This window comes from Paralichthys olivaceus, chromosome 12 (genome assembly GCF_024713975.1).
Source record: "Paralichthys olivaceus isolate ysfri-2021 chromosome 12, ASM2471397v2, whole genome shotgun sequence".
NCBI lineage: Eukaryota > Metazoa > Chordata > Actinopteri > Pleuronectiformes > Paralichthyidae > Paralichthys > Paralichthys olivaceus.
In genome coordinates, this window is record NC_091104.1 from 16,547,437 (window position 1) to 16,566,768 (window position 19,332).

The 19,332-nt window shown below is 42.2% G+C and overlaps 1 protein-coding gene across 1 annotated transcript; it reads right to left on the bottom strand.

Moving 5' to 3' along the window:
• Positions 1–1,487: 1,487 nt before the first annotated feature.
• On the bottom strand, positions 1,488–10,436 carry LOC109627896 (thrombospondin-1-like). Its single transcript, XM_069535836.1, has 22 exons — positions 10,262–10,436; positions 10,087–10,168; positions 9,221–9,780; positions 9,043–9,121; positions 8,844–8,933; positions 8,627–8,736; positions 8,118–8,243; positions 7,594–7,690; positions 7,325–7,495; positions 7,051–7,227; positions 6,794–6,967; positions 6,390–6,670; positions 6,086–6,304; positions 5,873–5,980; positions 5,298–5,457; positions 5,072–5,190; positions 4,425–4,659; positions 4,095–4,322; positions 3,728–3,999; positions 3,532–3,629; positions 3,294–3,433; positions 1,488–3,202 (listed from the first exon to the last, which is right to left on the bottom strand). Exons 2-22 carry the CDS (start codon positions 10,148–10,150, stop codon positions 3,195–3,197), a joined length of 3,516 nt encoding a protein of 1,171 aa, XP_069391937.1. The 5' UTR covers positions 10,151–10,168; positions 10,262–10,436; the 3' UTR covers positions 1,488–3,194.
• Between the last annotated feature and the right edge of the window lie 8,896 nt (positions 10,437–19,332).

Consider the following 19,332-nt stretch of genomic DNA (forward strand, 5'->3'; position numbering starts at 1 on the left):
AACTGATAACAGTGTCTGTGGGGTCAAGTCTGTGCACTATCATGTATTTAAGTTAAACCAGCTCCTATGAAATATAGTACTGCTTGTTAGTAACGTGTGGTCAGACATCCAGCATGGCTGTTAATGAGGATGGAGGGAGGATATATGCTCCACATGAGTGATAGTCACATTCACTTCATTTCCAAACATTCCTGCCATTCCTGCCTCTATAGGTGATCTGCCTCGGCGTGGGTCAGATTAGTAGGATCTTCTGAAACTGGAGTTCTCGTGACCTCGATCAAGCTTTGTTTTCATTTCCAAAAACAGAACTCCATTGACAAACGATTGCCATCTCTTAAATTCATCCCCTTTGGTTTGTTTTGGAGATTTGCTGAAGCTGCTCAGACAGTTCCTATTTGTTCCTGCTTGCATGGCGTGAGTAGCCGTCTGCACCTGGTTGACCTCAGCCCAGAGATCATGCCTTTCCTCTCTCCTGGCACTCCGGACACCTACGGGCCCATTCGCCTCACTCTTCACCTCAGCCACACATTCTGACCCCGTCTAACCAACAGGAATTATCTCACATTCCTCCGGACTGAAACACGTCAGCCAGGTGAGCCCCACAAGGTCAAACCCAGATGAGAGGCCTGCTATCGCTATCTGTCCAGGAATCTAAACAGACGCCTCTGCACGCGTCTGACAAAGCATGCAATCATTTTTCGGACTGACTGCACCCGGTCAGACTTGAGTTTTATACAAATTCCATATGTTTGTAACGCTTCCATTCGCATATTATTGCCCATTTTACAAACACCATCCATGTCATTGATGTGATATATTTTCAGGAGGACAGATATTCTGCTCAGTTGGAGTAATGGAAACACAGTGAGCTCAGAATGGTAAGAATGAGGTCACTTCTAATGTAAAGAGACTGGCGGCATACTGAGACTGTTTGGGTTTTCTGTCATGACCCTCCCTGGTGCCTTAGATTACAGCTTTTTCTGGCCTGGGGAAGATGTAAATTAGCAGTCTGAATTCTTTTTGCAGACGATATTCTGGTGCACAACATTAGAGTCAGTGAACTGCTGATGTAGATACCTCATTCCACAATGCACACTCTGCACTGGCATGAGTTGGGACCACACAGCCACGACTTGAAGCAAAAGAAGCATGCAAAACTCCTTATGTGTTCGTCTCACGTAGAGTGTTGTCTTTTGAAGGTGTAAGGAGATGCCATGTGTCGTGTGTAATCAGATCTGTATGATGTGCTGTTTAAGTGGGTTATACTTCATGTTGAGTGTTCCTGCTGTTGACTCCGGAGAATACTCCCTCTCTCTCCAAGGTTTCACCAGACTCGGCTAATGGGTTCCAGTCACTTGACAAAGCGTGGCTCGGCTCCCTTTGCTTTTCTACGTAGGAAACTTCAGTCGAAGTGGATATGACTAACTCTCCAACTGACCTTTCAACCATTTGTTCGATCCCCAAAAAGTCACCAATTGTCCAAGATACTTATTTTTTCCTGAAATGTTTATTGTTCACTTGACATTACAAAATAACACGTAGGAGTATAAACAGCACTTAGGGTAGAAACTATAAAACAAAGTTTATAGAAAAGCTTCACTAATAATTAAAAAAAGACATACAAAAAAAAAATAACAAAGACATCCTCATGTCAGTGTGCAAATAAGTTTATACAGACAGAAACGCTTCCATATGAGGCTACGCTTCTAGATAAATTATTTAAATAGCATATATCTACACAAATGAAATAACCTCAACATAAAACAGACATAATAATTTATCCAAAAAATGCACAGGAAATACATATAGCACATCATAGTAAAGACAACATTTCTTTTTATCCTTTACGTTCCTGTCTGGGCTTCGTTTGCTACAAAAATATCTTATATACAGCATATAAATGATACTAAAGTCTTGCTTAGAAAAAAAAAAAGAAGCCAACCAATTTATACTCTGTTGCTAAGAAATGTGATTCTCGTGTATTGCTGGCCTCAATACAAAAAGAATTAATGAGGTAATATTTGTACATAAAGGGTTTCATTTGATTTTCCCTCGTCAGAAATGTACACACAAGCACAGGCACACCAGTCATGCAAACTGTGCAGAAGCAGAACATGGCGATAGTGATCTATTAGTATTTTAACTGTTTTAGTCACATGTAATGCTTTATCTTGCCACTAGTGGATAGTGATTTCATTTAATTGGTTGCTAATAACATTCTAAGATGGCAAGGTGCAAAGATGAACGAGAATTAAAGCCTCTATGATGAATAAGTAAATACAAACAGCCATACTTACAATGGTTAACTCATATCAGGAAGTAGACTGGCCCTTGATGTTTATGTCCCTTGGTGCTTTCAGTAAAGATTAGATATATGAACATAATAGTGGCTAATAATTACTCTCCAAAGCAGTGTGCGATGTGATTGCTTTGGGCCTGTGCTCTCCTGAATTTTGTGCGATCCTCATTTTCTTTTAGTGCTCTTTCCTGAGAAGACAAATACTTTGGGCCAGTCCTAAGCGTCAGCTAAATACAAGACCTTGCGTATATACAGGTCTGTGTGAATGTGTGGGCAAGGGGTCATCAATAGAATTCAAAACTAATTTTGACTCAGTTTTGTGGCACACAAGCAGAAACACACTAACACCATTCATTCTCTTTGATAGCAACAGTCAGTCCATACTGTCCATGGTCCCTCAACAGTTCCTTCAAGGGGAGTATTTACCCCTGCCTAAGAAAGTTCTACTGCTTTCTTCATACTGACACAAGCTCTGAGTCCACAGCAGATGCAGATTAATGCTCAAAAACCAAAAAAGGAAAATTAAAAACATCAAGCACTCTTTGGTCCCTCATCCACAGAGGAAAACCTCCAACCAACAACAGTTCAGGTGTGCAAAGCAATAAAATGTGGCCCCTTTCCAATATAGATCAGAGCAACAAAGTGAGTGGGCCAATGTCTTCTCAGCAGAGCTGCGCTCAACATTTAAGTTTGGTGCAGTGGTGCAGAATCGTCATCGAACTTTCATTTGGCTTTAAGTCCTGAGGTCAGTTTACCTCACTTCAGCTCACTTGCTCGTCATTCCTCAATTGTGCATTTCTCAAAGGAAAAGGTCTAATATATTTTGATCCAGGTCTCGTATTATATATTCATATTGACAGACTGATACATTCATCCGCAAGGCTCTGTGGTCCATTTATGTATCTGAAAGAAATGAATGACAGAATTCCTGTTATAAAAAAGTCTAAGGTAACTTGTACTTTTTTAAAGAATAAAACATCACTTATGTGCTTACCTCTGCATTCATATTTTAGGTCTGAGAAATAAACCATCTCCTGAGAGAAGACGTACAAGCCTAGTCGCCCACCAGCGTATGTCTTGTCAAAGATGTTTCCAGAATCGGCCATGATTCTCTTGCCTTCATACATGACCACTCTAAAAATGAAAAGGTAAACATGAGCTACTTTTCAAAGTAAAGTGGGCAGGTTTACAGATGAGTGAAAGACTGCATGCTTCTGAGGATTTCAGCTCACCTGATAAGTCCAGTCTTGGGTCTATGGATCAGGTGCCACCTGTAGGCAGTGAAGTCCTTCCAGCCAATGTTCTTGGGGTCGTGCCACAGAGTGCGAACCTGGAAAAGAAGAATTTTAAAGGTTGATGAGAAACAGTCAAACATTGTGTTAACTTATATCTGACATCTTAAACTCAAGTCAATGAATCTATGTTCACCTGTCCTGAGGTGTCACCGGTGTGCCACAAGGCATTCCTCAGGTGCTCACCAGGGCCAGTGGTGGAGTTGACCACTTTGATTGACAGGCCAGAGTAGCCTTGAGCTCTTGTGGGTGTGTGGGACCAGTAGGTCTGCGTGATCTGCTTCCACATGACCGTGTAGAAGCGCGAGCTGGACTGGTAGCCAAACACAAACCCAGCATAATCATCATCTCTGTCCGTGTTGATGAAGAATGTTCCGCTGAAATCCACTGCACTGAACTCATCATAACCTGAAGTGAGAGAGGCGATGGTTCAGAAATGGTTGGCTACTTTTTTGGGTCTGTGAGTGTATTTGTAGTGAGATGTCTGTCTGTATATAACATACCAACAGCAATGCCAGGATCACAGTTGACTGTCTGGACCAACTCTTTGCCCTGATGCCGGACCACCCAGTTGGGATCAATCTGGGAGGTACCCTTAGGGTCCAGAGGAACCATCTGGAATCTGCGGAAGTCTGTTTCGCTGATGGCAAAGTTTTCCGGACACACGTCATAGATGTCCAGAACATTGTCTTGATCAAAATCGTCTTTGCAAACATCACCACGGCCATCACCTGAAAAAAAAAATGTAAACATTATTAATACCAGAAGGAGCTCAGAGAAACATTTTCTAGAAGGATTCAGACCAAGTTTGACTCGGTGAAAGACTGACTCACCATCAGAATCCAGTTGATCGGGGTTAAAGGCCAGTCGACAGTTGTCTTTGTCATCGGGTATGCCGTCATTGTCGTCGTCATGGTCGCAGGCGTCACCCTTGCCATCCTTGTCATGGTCCGCCTGGTTGGCATTAGGGATATAGGGGCAGTTGTCCAAGTTGTTCTGGTGACCATCCTCGTCAATGTCCTGGTTGTTGTCGCACTTGTCTCCTATGAGATCTGAGTCAGAGTCGATCTGCAGGGGAAAATAATTCATTATTATAAGATATCTTATTATGAATGAAATACTGACTCACACACTGGAAGACACTTGTCCTCCCTTCAAATAACTCCCTCTAATAGTTTCCCACCAGCCTCGATATGAGAGTAAACGCAGTCCCTTGTTTTCATATATGTAAGCAATATCTCTTCAGACAAATGTCAAGCGTGCAACTAAGCAAAACTACATATCCATATGTATTTCAGAGGTTGTTCAATAGAGAAAAGAACGGGGAGTTTTGCATTGTTTTTTCCTTAAAGCTGTAACAGTCTTCTCTTTCATTAAAATGTGTGCTGTGTTAATGGAACTTCAACAAAGCTTCATGACAGATTGGATGATAATGATCAGTTGCTGTAATCTAAATGCGAAAGGTGAGATCTGTAGTTACCTGATCAGGATTGTGCTCCAGAGGGCAGTTGTCACAATGGTCTCCCACACCATCCCTATCAGTATCTCTCTGGTCCACATTGTAAACATAAGGGCAGTTGTCGTTCTCATTCAGAATGCCTGTTCAATCAAAACATACTTTTCTTAGCCTTTAGGACTGGTACATGTTGTTTTACTGCTGCGGAAATGGCAAGATTTCTTGGACAGAAGTTAGGGAAATCTCCTACCATCGCCATCAATGTCCACAGCACAGGCATCACCCTCTCCATTGTTGTCAGTGTCGGTTTGGTCGGCATTGGCCTCAAAAACACAGTTGTCACAACTGTCGCCAACATCATCCCTGTCTGCGTCGTACTGGGCAGGGTTGTACACTCTTGGGCAGTTGTCCTAAAATCATAAAGAAATATAAATTAAATTGTTGAAGTAGGTCAAAGAAATTATATGTATAGGAACAAAACTTTGCTTTCAAGGGCTTTTTTTTAAACTGTCACTGGAATGTGATTTTCCACTGCATGAGAGCCGGTAATTTCTACCACAACATTTTTCTTGCCCAACTTTCCAAATCCACACTTAGAAATATGGGCATCAAGCCACCTCATCCTCAATCCTGGCTTCATGCTGAAATTATATTAAACAATTCCTATGCTGCTGCCTTTCCATTCTAGCTCTCTGTTGAAAGCACACAAACATGGGGACTACACATTCCTACTGCCCAGAGGAAGGATGGCTGCAGCTGATTGCTATGTCTGGTCTGTGAGGAAAGCACAGCCTGAGGCTAAATAAAACTGCTGTAATGACTCACCCTATCATCGGGGATCCCATCATTGTCATCATCATGGTCACATTCATCACCCAGGCCATCTTTGTCATGGTCTTCCTGACCAGAGTTGGGAAGGTTGGGGCAGTTATCCTATGAGGGAACAAAAGGGTGGTTAAGAAGGCAATCATCACAATAATAGAGTGCAGCTGGGTAATAATGGCCTTTGGTATTTCTGTCCATATGGGGTCTGGCTACCTTCTTGCAGTGGTAGGTAGCATTCTCCACACACAGCAGGTCAGTGTTGGGCCATCCATCCAGGTCAGTATCCTCGCCACAGATCCGGCCATTCCCGGCGTATCCTGGCTTGCACTCGCAGCGGAACATGGACTCGGAGTAGACACCCAAGTAGATGCATTTTGCATTTTTATTGCAGTTATGGCTACCATCCTGGCAAGGGTTACGAGGCATGCAAACCTGAAGAAAATAGCAGAGGATTAGAACAAATCCAGGCAGTGAGCCCACTAACTACAAAAAATAGATAGTAAGTAATAAATCAAACCTGTTTTTTAGCAGTTGCCTGTTCCACTCCTCTTCCAAAGGGCTGAAGGCCAGAGAAACGTGTGGGGCAAGGCAAACAGTTGTAACCAGGCGCAGTATTCTCACAGCGATGGATTCCGTTATGAGTGTGGCAAGCATCAGGTACTTCTTTACACTCATCAATATCCTTGCAGATGACGCCATTCCCACGATAGCCGAGTGGACATTTGCCACACCTGAAAGAACCATCAGGGAAGCTGGTGCACTTTGCGCCTGAGAAGCATGGGCTGGACAGACAACCATCTGTAGAAAGAAGTCATTCATTTGTTATTGTACTCTGTGCATGATAATAAATATACTTTGAAAGGGAGATGTGTAGTGAATTACACCTTTTTCTTTGATATTTTTACATCTTTAAATGCTCACCAATAGGACAGTCCTGTTTGTTGCACAATTGAGACATGGTGGCATCACCAACACAGTCTTTTCCACCATATTTGGGGACAGGGTCAGAGCAGAGACGTTTGCGGGTCTGAACTCCTCCACCACAGGTAACAGTGCAGGTGTCCCATGGTGACCAAGGTCCCCAACCTCCATTGACTGAAAGATAAATAAAAAAGGAATATAAATTTTTTTGCCTCAAATGTGCGCACTCTGTCATATACTTTGGGGCTGAAACTTACTAGGGCAAGGCGACTTCTGGCATATTTCAGTCTGACGTCCTTCTCCCTCGCAGTCCCTGCCACCCAACTGGGGCGTGGGAGAGTTACAGAGGCGGATCCGGGTGATGACCCCCTCACCACAGGTCACAGAGCATGATGACCAGGGGGACCAGTGACTCCAACCACCATCCTGTTTGACTGTGAGCAACACACCAATTAATTCATTATGCTTTGAAACTGAGAATATCACGCTGGTTGTTTGATACTGTAGTGGTTGAAATACTGAGTGACTTACAGCGTTTGTCACATTCCTGAGGATAGCAGTCACGGGTCTGGACAGAGGTGCCCTCACAGTTGCTGTTGATGCGGTCACACGAGCGTCCACGTTGCTGGATGCCACGGCCACAAGTCACTGAACAATGGGTCCATTCAGACCAGGGAGACCATCCATCCTCCTCATAGTTCTCTGTGGGGGGTAGTATAGAAAGTTTAAGGATTATTACTTCGAACGAGATCAGGTGACAAATATAATCAAAAATCAGACAAATTTAAAATTAGGCTTACGTGTTCCACAGCGAGGGCAGCACTCTCCATCGGGCACGGTGGCATTAGCACATGGGATCAGAGGGCAGGAGATTTTGCGACACACAGTAGCAGAGTTCTGGATAAAGGAACGGTGGAATTAGTACAAGAATAACGAGTGAAATGAATGCCTGACGGGCTGTGGAAAAAACTGTCTTTACTGGTACTTTTCCAAGCCTAATTGCTGTATTTCACAAGGGAGCGATCTTTATCAGAGACATAACACTCCTGCTGTGTTGATAGAACTCAAGAACACTCTCCCCCTAACACCTAACTAATTACACAATACACTGACACCCTTCACTAGATCTTACAGTGGGGACAAGGAACCATGCTGCTATGTTTATAGTGCAAAAGAAGTGTTGATGGATTTCAGACAGGAGCAGTGTGATTATAAAGGGAGGTGCTAACACAACTATCGCTTCATTACAGTCAGGATACAGGAAACATAATAGATGTCTGGCCTTAGCCGACAGTTGCATTCCAGCAGGTGTGGTGACACTTACCTGGCAGGTGCACTCAGTGCAGCCGTCCACAGTCCATTCATCTTTGTCCTTGTACACGACTCCATTGTGGAAGCAAACTCCTCTGTGGATCTTCATTTGATTCATCAGCAGATTGCTGTCCTCAGACTGGTGAGGGGGGGGGGGGGGGGGGGGGGGGGGGGGGGGGGGCAGAGAGAGAGAGAACAGGGGTTGCTCAGAATGGAGAATGGAAAACTTTCACTTTGCCAAGGTTCCAGCACAAATGAATCACCAACCAACACTGTGATTAAGACATTGCTTGACTCTAGTGAAGCAGTGCAAATGCAATCAGCCGCCAAACATATTTGTCTATTCACATGGGTCTCATTAAGGACTTGGCCGGGGACTGCCATTACAGCGACAAGTGGCCACGCACTGGAAATGCGTAAACTTGAAGCGGGGGGAAAAGATGGAGAGGAGAGTGGAGGAGGGGAAATAGAGGGGAGCAAATTATGAAGAAGAGCAGACCCTGATGACCCCTTCAAGCTTACCACTTTGCTGAGCTTGTGCGACAGCTGTTTGACAACTACACCGAGACTCTTGAGCTCCTTAAACATGCTGGTGATGTCCTCACAGGAGAGGCCACAGACAGACTGCACATCTGAATAACAGAAAAGGAGAATCTCATAAATCACCTCAACTCTTAACATTTACAGCTGATCAGTAAGAGCAGAAGCACAGACTTGTCTCTTTGCAGAGAGATCTCACCTTTAGATTTGTGGCCGGTGAAATCAGTCCTAATGGCAGGACTGGAGCCGTTGACTGGGTTGTCCAAGGTCATGACATCAGATAAAGATGCTGTTGGGGGAAAGAAGAGAGAAGGCAAATTAATTGTGGTAGTTTGTTTACATACTTTTACACCTACAGATGTTTGTATAAGATCAAGTTATTTATCTAAACTCTTTACCTCCACTCTGGCAACCTTTATTTCTCAGTATGGCATCAAGAGTTGTCCCAAAGACAAAGCGCACATTCTGAAGGACTCCCTGAAAAGAACATTTGTTCAAGTTGAGGTATTATGTGAGCACAACATACAATGCACCAAATATATAAATTTTCATTATTAGACAATATTTTTTTCATACCATGAATCTCTCCTTCACAGCTCCCTTTCCAATCCTGAGCCTGGCGATGTCTGCCACCTCTTGGGTCAGCACCTTCTGGATGGGCACGTCCAGCTCTGACACGTTGATCTCCTCACAGCCGACAAAGAGCTGAACGCGGTCATCCTGCACAAACAACGTGATGTTCTTCCAGTGTCCGGTTGCCAAGTCTGCGTCCTCGATTGACACCACCTGTTGCTGGCTCATGGTGGAGTAGACCACGTCGAGGGTGCTTGCCTTGCCATTGGAGATGACCTCAAAGATTGGTCCGGACCCGTCGTTCTTCTCGATGGTGAGGAGGCTGCCGCGGCTCCTCTTAAACTGCTTGAGGTTGAGGAGGAGGAGGAAGCCCCTCTCGGCCTGGATGGAGTCGAGGAGGTCCCTGAAGGAGCTGTCTGGGACAGGGGGGATCAGGTCTGGGTTCAGGACCTTGTATGCAGGGCTGTAGGGGTCTGCACCCTTCACCACGCTCACCCCATGGTTTCTCTTGCTGACTTGTGCCAGGTCAAATAAGTCGTACACACTGTTATCATCACGACTCTCTGCAGCCAGAGAAGAGGACAGACACCGATCAGTTATTTATTTATCCTCATAAGTGAAGATGCAGGAAAACAAATAAAAACAATCTAACAGAACTATAACAATGACTTTAAAACATTTATAAAAATACAGTTTTTATTATAAATGTAAATGTTCTAAGAAATGTTTTATCGTGTGATGATCCATTACTATAGCCTGAATATAATAGTTACAATTTAAGTCCCTATAGGAATAATTTAGTTATATTATAAGGGAAAGGTTTTAACAGGTAAAATAATATATATTATAAAGTATTTTTCCATTCTCACCTGCCAGTCTTGCACCTTCGCACCTCCAAAGCATCAACAGCAAAAAGATGCCACACAGCATCATCTTGAAATCTCAACTAAACTGCAACCAGAATAACATCAAGTTAAACATCTATAGCCTACGTCTGCTCAACAATAAATAATAATGATATTATGATAAAAATAATCCACAAACCTTTAGATTAATAAAAAAAACTTGCTGGGAAAGATTTAAAAACTGAAGAAGAAGAGGAAAGTCCTTGCTAGTCAGATGTATGTATCCCGAACTCCTTCAGTTCTGCTTGAAGCTCATCAGATGGGAATAAATAAGTGTCTTTGAGCTCCTGCTCATTTTATTCCGGTGTTTTCACTTATTCCTCTGACTTGTCTCACCAATGCAGGAGCTATTTAAACAGTTTAAGGACATTCCTTAGCTCAGTCTGCACCAATGGGAGGACTGCAGCAGAGAGGGAGGGACTTGTTTTCTTACCTCACAGCCAGTCCCAGGAATATCCGAGACTAACACACACACACACACAGAGAGGGAGAGAGTGAGGAGGGATGAATGCATTCCTGAGCTGAGTTTCCATCACCGGAAAAATATTTCATACACGCTCCTCAGCCAAGACGTGGTCGTTTCCGGTCAAATATAAGTCTGATCACTCGTCCAATAGTGTCAAATTCATAAAATACTGTTCTTTTCTAAAAATATTTCCTTTTTTTCTTCCTTTCTTTTTAAATATGATCCCAGAAAATAAGTAGGCCAATTAGTTGAGTCGAAGGGTAACACGAAACCAGTTATGAGCAGATTTAAAAATCATATAAAACTTTAAATTGAATTTCATACCCTACACCTACACCTTAACAATGTTAAATCCAGTTTATATTAATTAAATGCAGTAGTCTGGTTCATGGTGCACTCCTTATGTTGCTGTTACTCGTCTGGCCACCAGGGGACTCATTGAGTAACGAATGTAAGTTTATTTGCCTGAGTGAGAGTGAGAGGATGATACTTGTCTCTGTGTTGTTGTTTTTTGAAAGAAATAAAAAAAACTAATAAAACAATTAGTAGAAGTCGTAGTAACGTAGACAAGTATTTATTAAGTAATAAAGGCTATGGGCTATGGTTATAGGATATATGAATATATATAGTTACTTTGAAGTCTGTACAAGTATTGTAAAAGTAATAAATGTCAAAGTTAGACTTGAATCAGTGTTAGAGAACATACTCTTTAATCAAAAAATACTACTGATGTGGAAAACAGGTGGAAAATGACTTTCATATCTTATCCTTTGACCACTCACTTAAACACTGTTTCTGTTGGATCAAGAAAAGCTGATAAATGTAATTTATGATTTTAAATTGTGCACCTCCTTTTTTGTAGATATCACTGTTTGGACAGATTTGACACTATGTCCTGCATGCAAACCTCCGCTTATTCAAATGATTTATTCTAAACTATTACCAACAAAACATGTGTGAATTAAGTATATCATACATAAAGCAAAATGTATTTCAAGTATTTTTTTAAATAGTATATAGTGGAGCACATATAAATCAGTCCTATAAATATGTTTTTTTTCCCCCCATCAATATCCATGAATTATTCCCTGGGGAATTTTCAAAAATGCAAGAAACATGTTAAAGAAAGTGATTGAAAAATTCCTGGATTGAACCAATATAATAATAATATAATATAACATGATATAATGAATTATTAGATTGTTGATGTATTTTTATGCTGCATTACACTGTTGTACTTTTCAGTTATGGGAAGTTTATTTTAGAGGTTTTAAACCTAAGAGTCGTTCCCCAAAATGCCTCAGAGGGGTCACAAGATTAATGGAGTATAGGAGAGAAGAAAGTTCAGTAAAGCAGAAGCATGGAACAGCCCTTAAGTTAATGCACTCTGTTAGTTTTGACTTCTGTCCATACCATTTGTTGTTGAATTGAGGACGAATACCACATGAGATATTTGCCTTAATCCCATCCAACTGGTGACATCACCACTGACATGAAGGTTAAGGTTTATGGCTATTGAACCTTTGACCTCTTCTCTCGCTCTCTCTCTCTCCTCTCCCACACTGACACAGAGCAAAGACTTAACCTTCCCTCGACTAAAGAGGCATTTTGGTCTTTTTCATTGAAAAACAAATTGGAGCAACTCTTCTACTCTCCACATGCAGAGCTGTGGATTCAGAAGAATTTTAAAGAAAGGAAGTGAGTGTTTGACAGTGATGAAAGTCTTCTGGAAAATCAGGGGGATCACTGAGGCGCCTACATGCTTGTGAAGAAAAAGAGAGGGGTGTCTAAAAATAGGTCAGCTATATGGACAAATGATCACGACGAGACACAACATCTGGATTGTTCCTCAGCCGGCGTGTACTTACCACAGGAACTCAGGATTTTTATGGCCTCTGAAGTCTTTGTGACATATAGAATTTACAACATATATTACTCAGCCTGGTGACACATAAGCATAGAGGAAGAGATAAGGGGTGATGACGCTTCACTGGACAAATACTCGACCTGACACGCGTGTGGAAAATGCCTTTAAATCAGTGGAATGGGCTCATGTCGGAGTAACAGTCTCTGGTTTCATTGGAGTGCAGATATGAGAGTCAGGTGGGACTGGGCACATCCCCCTGGGTGTGACTGTGAGCTCACAGTGTGGGTGGTGTGGCTGACAAGACAAGACTGTGGTGGGGGTGAAGAGACGTTACAAGCTCTGATGAAAATCCACCAAACTGAGCCAAAAGTGCAGCGGAAACAGGCCCATAGATAGTGACTGTTTGCTCTAAGTGCGTTCTCAAGAACTGGAACACACAGACACACACACGTCAGTGGGTGTGGGAGTTATTTAGAATTTATCTGCTACTTTCTGCATGGCTCCCTTGACTCAATGGAAAATAATTAATTTGCAGTTTTTTCTCTTCATGTACACCGCTTCACAAGTTATGCTGTTTATCATTGATGTAATAATTGGTTGCATTTATACATTTATGTTTTGACTACTGAGTTCAGTTTCAGATTCAATGCTTTATCTGGAAGGGCACTCGAGAGCTCAGACAGTCCCCTTACATTCACTCAAGCTGCACCAAATTTTACACACTAAATGAACTTGTTTATTTCCTTCATCAAGATCTATGAATATTTCCCTGGAAAAGGGTAAAATGTTGCAAAATACCCTTTATCGAGATGTTAGAGAAAACAATACATAATTCCTAAATCCACCCCAGATGTGGATCCACATCAAAACTTCCATGGGTTCCTCTCTGACCCATATACCACATCATTCCACCAGGGTTGGTGGTAATCTGTTGTTTTTGTGTAATCCTTCTTACAAACAAACAAAGCAACAGACATACAGAAAGGGGTGAAAGCATAACCTCCTTGGCACGGGTAACAATTTCCAGTTATTGCTAAGAAAACCACTTGAAACGAGCGCCTGCGGTTCTGCCTAAAGCAAGAGTTTAAAATATCCTTGTTTGTCAGCAGCCGTTTAGCGTAAATATAACTTGTGAACTTTGAAGGTGCAGGTAGGTGGATTTTCCTTCCAGCAGCTCATTAATCAACACAGTAAATCTGAGGTTTTTGTTCTCAGCAGAGGAGCTGCTGGCACGATCCCCATGTTCAAAGATGTGAGAGTCCTCCAAGCACTACTTATCAAGTATTTACACTAGCAACCCCCAAAGTCATCATGGAAAATGAATAAGTGCAGTGCATTCAGAGATAACGCCTGGAGCTGCTTCTTTACTCTGCACGAGGACAATTAAGACCTAAAAGTAAAGACTTGTGAGGAAGGACTGACATTTTGCATAAAAATGTTTTTACTCAGTAATTACATTTGATAGAGCTTAAACTGGCATAAACTCAACATGAATGACTCAGACAGTCAATATACCAAGCAAATAGGTCTCTATAGCAACAAATATAACTTCAGAAACAAAAGTGAGCGCTCCACTGCATATACGTTGGAGAACTGATGACTCATAACTTGCATCTGAGAAGACAGGTGAAAAAACCTAGTCAGCATAATAGGTTATTACTGCACTGAATTGAACATGGATACTTTACATCACCTTGAGTTGAAGCTGAACCAGTTACACAAGAGCCAATCATTGGGTTTTAAAAGAAGGACAAATATTCAACAATTATTCTGTAGCTGTACGAGAGGATTTACTGTGTGTGTGGTATTACTCACTTTGTGGGAACCTAAATCTGTTCTGCAGTCACATTACAGGGACAAAAAGCAAGGCCCCATACCAAATCATTGAATTTTATGGTAAAGACACATTTTAAGGATTGGTTAAGGTTCATTTTAGGATGGGGGGGTAAGAGTTAGGGTTAGGCAAGTAGTAACTATTGTCAAGGTTAAAGAAAGTCTCTTGAAAAAACAATTGAAGTTAAGGAGACATGACTGCATAAACACCAACCTTGTCAGGACCAGTATACCTCATGGGCACTAAAGCCTGGTTCTAATAAGTCAAAACTTAATTTCAGAGGTCCTGGTTAAGGTTGGAGGTCCTCAATGAATGGACGTCAATGCAAAGTCTTAATAAGCATAGCTGCACAAACCTGTGTGTGTGTGATTATGAAGACACTGATGCCTGAGAGATAAAGTTGAGCTATTCTCTGAAGTATTGTTTTTTTCCTCTAATTTCAATGATGTTAGTCAATACGTCAATGAATGCATGGTAACAGCACGCTGATCCAGTTTATAGGACTGATGTTAGGCAACATATGACACAGAGAATCTGTGTTATTGGACCGACAGGTTGAGACCATCTCCTGAAATCTTAGTTATTAGTCATCCAACATGTTTTCTACTTGTTCCACTTCAGCTGCCGGTAATAACTGCACGATAATCTCTTATTCCAAGGGAGAGGAGATGTGTGCGTGCAGTAACAACGCGTCATCCTACACTTTATCAGTCAAAAACACGCCTGGGGGGAGAGAGCTTGTTTAGGTCATGTATTAGAGGAAGAAACAAAAAAACATTACAACAGCTGGAGAGAGAGTGGAAAAAGTTAGTCGCAGGCCTGCGCAGCTACTAGTCACACACAGAACAACATGAGTCACTGATAAAAGAATTAGAAGAGAGGGTCACTTTCAAGGAGGTCATTGATCTGTATTTCTTCATTTTGAGAACGATTGTTAATTCATGTTACAATAGGACAACAATACGAAAACACACTCAGTCACGCAGGAGAAAGAAAAACCCAGAAATTTGAACCCAGCAATATGTTTGGTGACTTATCAGAGAAACATTGAATGTTTGTCAAAGCTTCTCTTTAAATAGTAATGAACCATTCATATCTAACAGGCTGGTTAGTGTTCATCCAAGGAAATTCAGGAATCATAAGTTCTCATTTATGAAAGGAGCTGAAGGCAGTGTGTTGCCAGACTAAACAACATTTTTAAAAATTCTTTCAGCTGTTTTCTCTTCAGCTCTACATGCCAGAGCACTGAAATGACTTGGAGCGCATGAACACCGTAAATCACTTGATCGTATTCCACGCTATGCCTCGCAGGGATGAAAGAGGAAAATATGGATATTACCGGTGGCTTTGGAGCTCGTGTAGTTTGGCAAAAAAGGATTCTCTTTGAAACAACCCTATAAAGAACGTGTCGTGTCTGTGGTGAAATACAAACGTGAAAAGTATTCTGCATGTAAGCGTTTTCCAATCATTTGCACTTATCTTTATGCACCATAAATCTGTCATGTCTGATGCGTACAGTAGATGTTTCACCGCATGCGCCACGATTAATTGGATTTTAGTTGCGGGGAATCTGGTACGATAACACTGCCACTGCAAATGAGCAGAGAGCCATGTGATCTTGTGGTGGCATTTTAGCTAAAGCTCATCTTTGGATGCACGCATGGAAGAAAATGATTAATCGGTCGCAGTGAGTCTGCTTGATTCCGGCAAGTGATGTCAGAGTCTGATTATGTTGGAGCTAACGCTGGTCTTCTCTGATTGTTTACCAAGTCATCCGTGGTACTCCCTGCATGCCGGTCACACAGAGCACAGAGCGCGTCAGGCCTTGTGAGTGATGGCGGTAAATGCTCGCTGATGTGGCTGTGACGTTTCTGCCGCTAAATGCACACCTTTGACTAATGAGCTGACAGACCACACGCCACTCAGCTGTACACGGGAATGCTAGAGGTCTTCTGAGGGAGGCAGGAGAGAGTGTTTGGTTTGTGAAAGAACCGAGGCGCAACACACTGGAGCTGCCGATGACCACACAAGTGGATAATGACTTTTGGAAAGCGTTATGTCAATGCTTCAACAAGTAACTTTATTCTCAGGGAAGAGTCCACCTTAAGACAACACTCAGGCGTTATTCTTTGGAGGCAGTAAAAATTACATAACGGCTTTGAAAAATCGAGAGGAGAAATGTCCAAAGAAAGAGTGAGAGTGTGCATCAGCTGTATCATCAAGAGTTTATTCAAGAGGACTCATAAAACAAAGGGTGATTATCAGCATATAAAGTTTTTATAGCTATAATGTGCAGCCTATTTATACACTGAGCAAACACGGCTTAACGTTAGCATTAAGTTGGAGTCAAGTTTCTGACCACCCAGCAACTATTAAGTTTATTAATAGGATTAATACCCCTTGTCATGAATCCTGTTGTTTTCAAGGAGGGTCCTAAAAGGTATACACATCCCCATGTAAAGCATTACACATTTCAAAACCCTGCTGACTTTACCATAAAATGAAATAATAGAAAACAATTAACTTAAAATACATCATGTCATAATTTTCTAACACGGACATGCAGCTGCACATTAGGAACAATTAAGTCGCAATATTTTAAGACACAGAATAGAACAAATTCCAAAATGTACTCTCCTTGTCTAAGTTTTGCCAGATAAACTCCCAAGACAAAGCAAAAAGCTTCACTATAGCTGCTTTCAGACACGTACTGAACTCCAAACATTTTCCTGACGGGCTGCATGTGAGAACGCAGAAGTCCAAGTCAGTTGCTCCGCACATTTCCTGCCACCACCCATGTACATGTATGGAATTCACGCTTCATGTTTTCCCTCCTGTTTAGTCCATCTAGACTCTGCCACTCGCCTGAATGTTCCAAACGTTTTCCTGTTGTTGTGAACACGTCTGACCTGCACAATATCCTGCTGCCTTCATACGTGAAAGGAAAACCCAATTTTCTGTTCATGTCTGCAAATGTCTTATGTTCACTAAAGTGAGATACTAACTTTCTCTAGCTACTGTTACTTGGCGTTGTCTGCCATCATGTGCAGTTGATTTATCATGACATTTCTCCAACATGTCTATCCCTTAAGCAGATACAATGATATTTAGCATTGTGAAATATTTTAATCTATGTGGGTGTAATAATAATGTGTCTTACTTCACATTTCTACAGGGAGAGAGCTTTATTTCCACTGACAGCTGCTGATGTAACATTTACTGTCAAACAATCTGATGCAGAAATAAAAACATTCAGTTGCAAGTCATCGTGTTACAGTCTCCTGCTCGATATGCAGTTTGGCTGTTTTCAGCTGGAATTCTTAGAAATCGTGCGGCTGCATCGCACACAACACAAGCATTCACTGAAATTGACGGTGTATTGTGTTTTGCTTCGTTTTTGTAGTGCAGGGTCACCCGAGAACTGTGGCTGAGGTTTCAAGTTCATGTGAATTTACTGTAATTTCAACACTCATGGAACTGAGTTTGATGGCAGCGTGTAGTGATCTCAGGCAAAGCCTTCATACGGAGCACCACTGGAGCCCGTCTCTCCCACAATTCCTCAGTTTCCTCCAGCTACTGGGAAATATGCCCTTGTAAAAAACATACCTCACTGTTGTGCAGTGGTACAGTCAGAAACAAATTAGAAGTTAACAGCACTACTTCATCCACACACACACACACACACACACACAGTTCAGTTCAGTTCACTATGTGACCCTGCTTTTCTTGGCCTTCGCTCCTCAAAGTTCCACTGATTTTCGGAAGTGTGCTCTCACAGTGTCACCCTGACGGATATTAAACCAACCGGTGAGGGCAGCCAGGTGAGGCCCTGCAGGCAGCCACCCCCTCAGACATTAAGCTTGTTTACGTCGGTGCAGTGTGCCACTTTGCATCTTTCCCATGACATCATATGACTCCATGATGATGCACAGGGTCTAATTCTGTCCAAATAACTTAATAAAGTTGGATACGACCCCATGGGGAACGCTGCTGACACGATGAAGCCTGAAGCACTTCCAGTGCTTTTATTTGGCCTTTTACGGGAGCTCTGGACTTAACCAAACTGAACTGAGAGATCTTTGACCTATTTATGCTTCAAATGTGAGCAAGGATGTGGGTAAGTACTGAACATTAAAAAAAGATAATAGTGCCACAGTAGTGCAGTGTTTAGCTCTCACAGCAAAAAGGTTGCACATGAACTCCGGAGAATGTCGGCACAATTGGGTCCAGAGTTTCTCTGAGGTTTCCTTTCACAAATGAAAGGACACAACAGGAGATACTCCGCTCAGATAAGTTCACAACAACACAGAATGTTGGAGATCTGCAGCTGAAAACCCCTCACCTCACCCCCCCTTCCAAACATGAAAGAGAACATGTGGCAGCCTTCAGTGGTCATAAAACTCAAAAGGTGTTTAGTCTGCCCAGTTTGGGCGAGAGTTTGATAACACACGAGTGAAAACATCACTAAAATTATTTTATATTCAATTTGTGCTGATAGATCCCTCACATCTAAATCTTACACACTGGACCTTTAGATGAACAGCATTAATATGGCCCTTCTTGTCTTTCTGATCACTCAAAATGCTTTACAGTACAAGTCACATTCATACAGAGCTCCATCTATCACACATCGCTCACACACTGTTTGCAGAGCCGACAGGGCCAATTTAGGCATCTGTGTCTTGCCCAAGGACACTTTGGCATGCAGACTGCGGGATATGGAACCACTGTCCTGTTTAGTGGACGACCCGCTCCACCTCCTGAGCCCAGAAACAAAGTTCACCAGCAACTACATTTTGCGGAAGCTGTAAACAGTGTATTCACATTCTCATCTTGCAACACAAGCACTTCAGAGAACAGTTGATATGGAGACAAATAGTTTCCTGCTTAAAGACACAGAGCAACATACATCTGGACTCATGTTTCAGCCTCCTGGAAAATGTAACTCCTGCATCCCTCCCTGTTAGCTCCCTGTGGTGTCCATCAGCCTCTGAGAAATGAAGCTCATTAGCAGCTTAATGTTGCAATATCTTCACCAGCTAT

Excerpts from the sequence above, each read along its gene's own strand:
- LOC109627896 (XM_069535836.1), bottom strand. The coding sequence starts at position 10,150 with ATGATGCTGTGTGGCATCTTTTTGCTGTTGATGCTTTGGAGGTGCGAA. Across the intron at positions 7,228-7,324 it reads TCAGGAATGTGACAAACGCT|TCAAACAGGATGGTGGTTGG; the intron begins GTAAGTCACTCA and ends TGTTGCTCACAG. Across the intron at positions 3,434-3,531 it reads CCCAAGACTGGACTTATCAG|AGTGGTCATGTATGAAGGCA; the intron begins GTGAGCTGAAAT and ends TTTCATTTTTAG.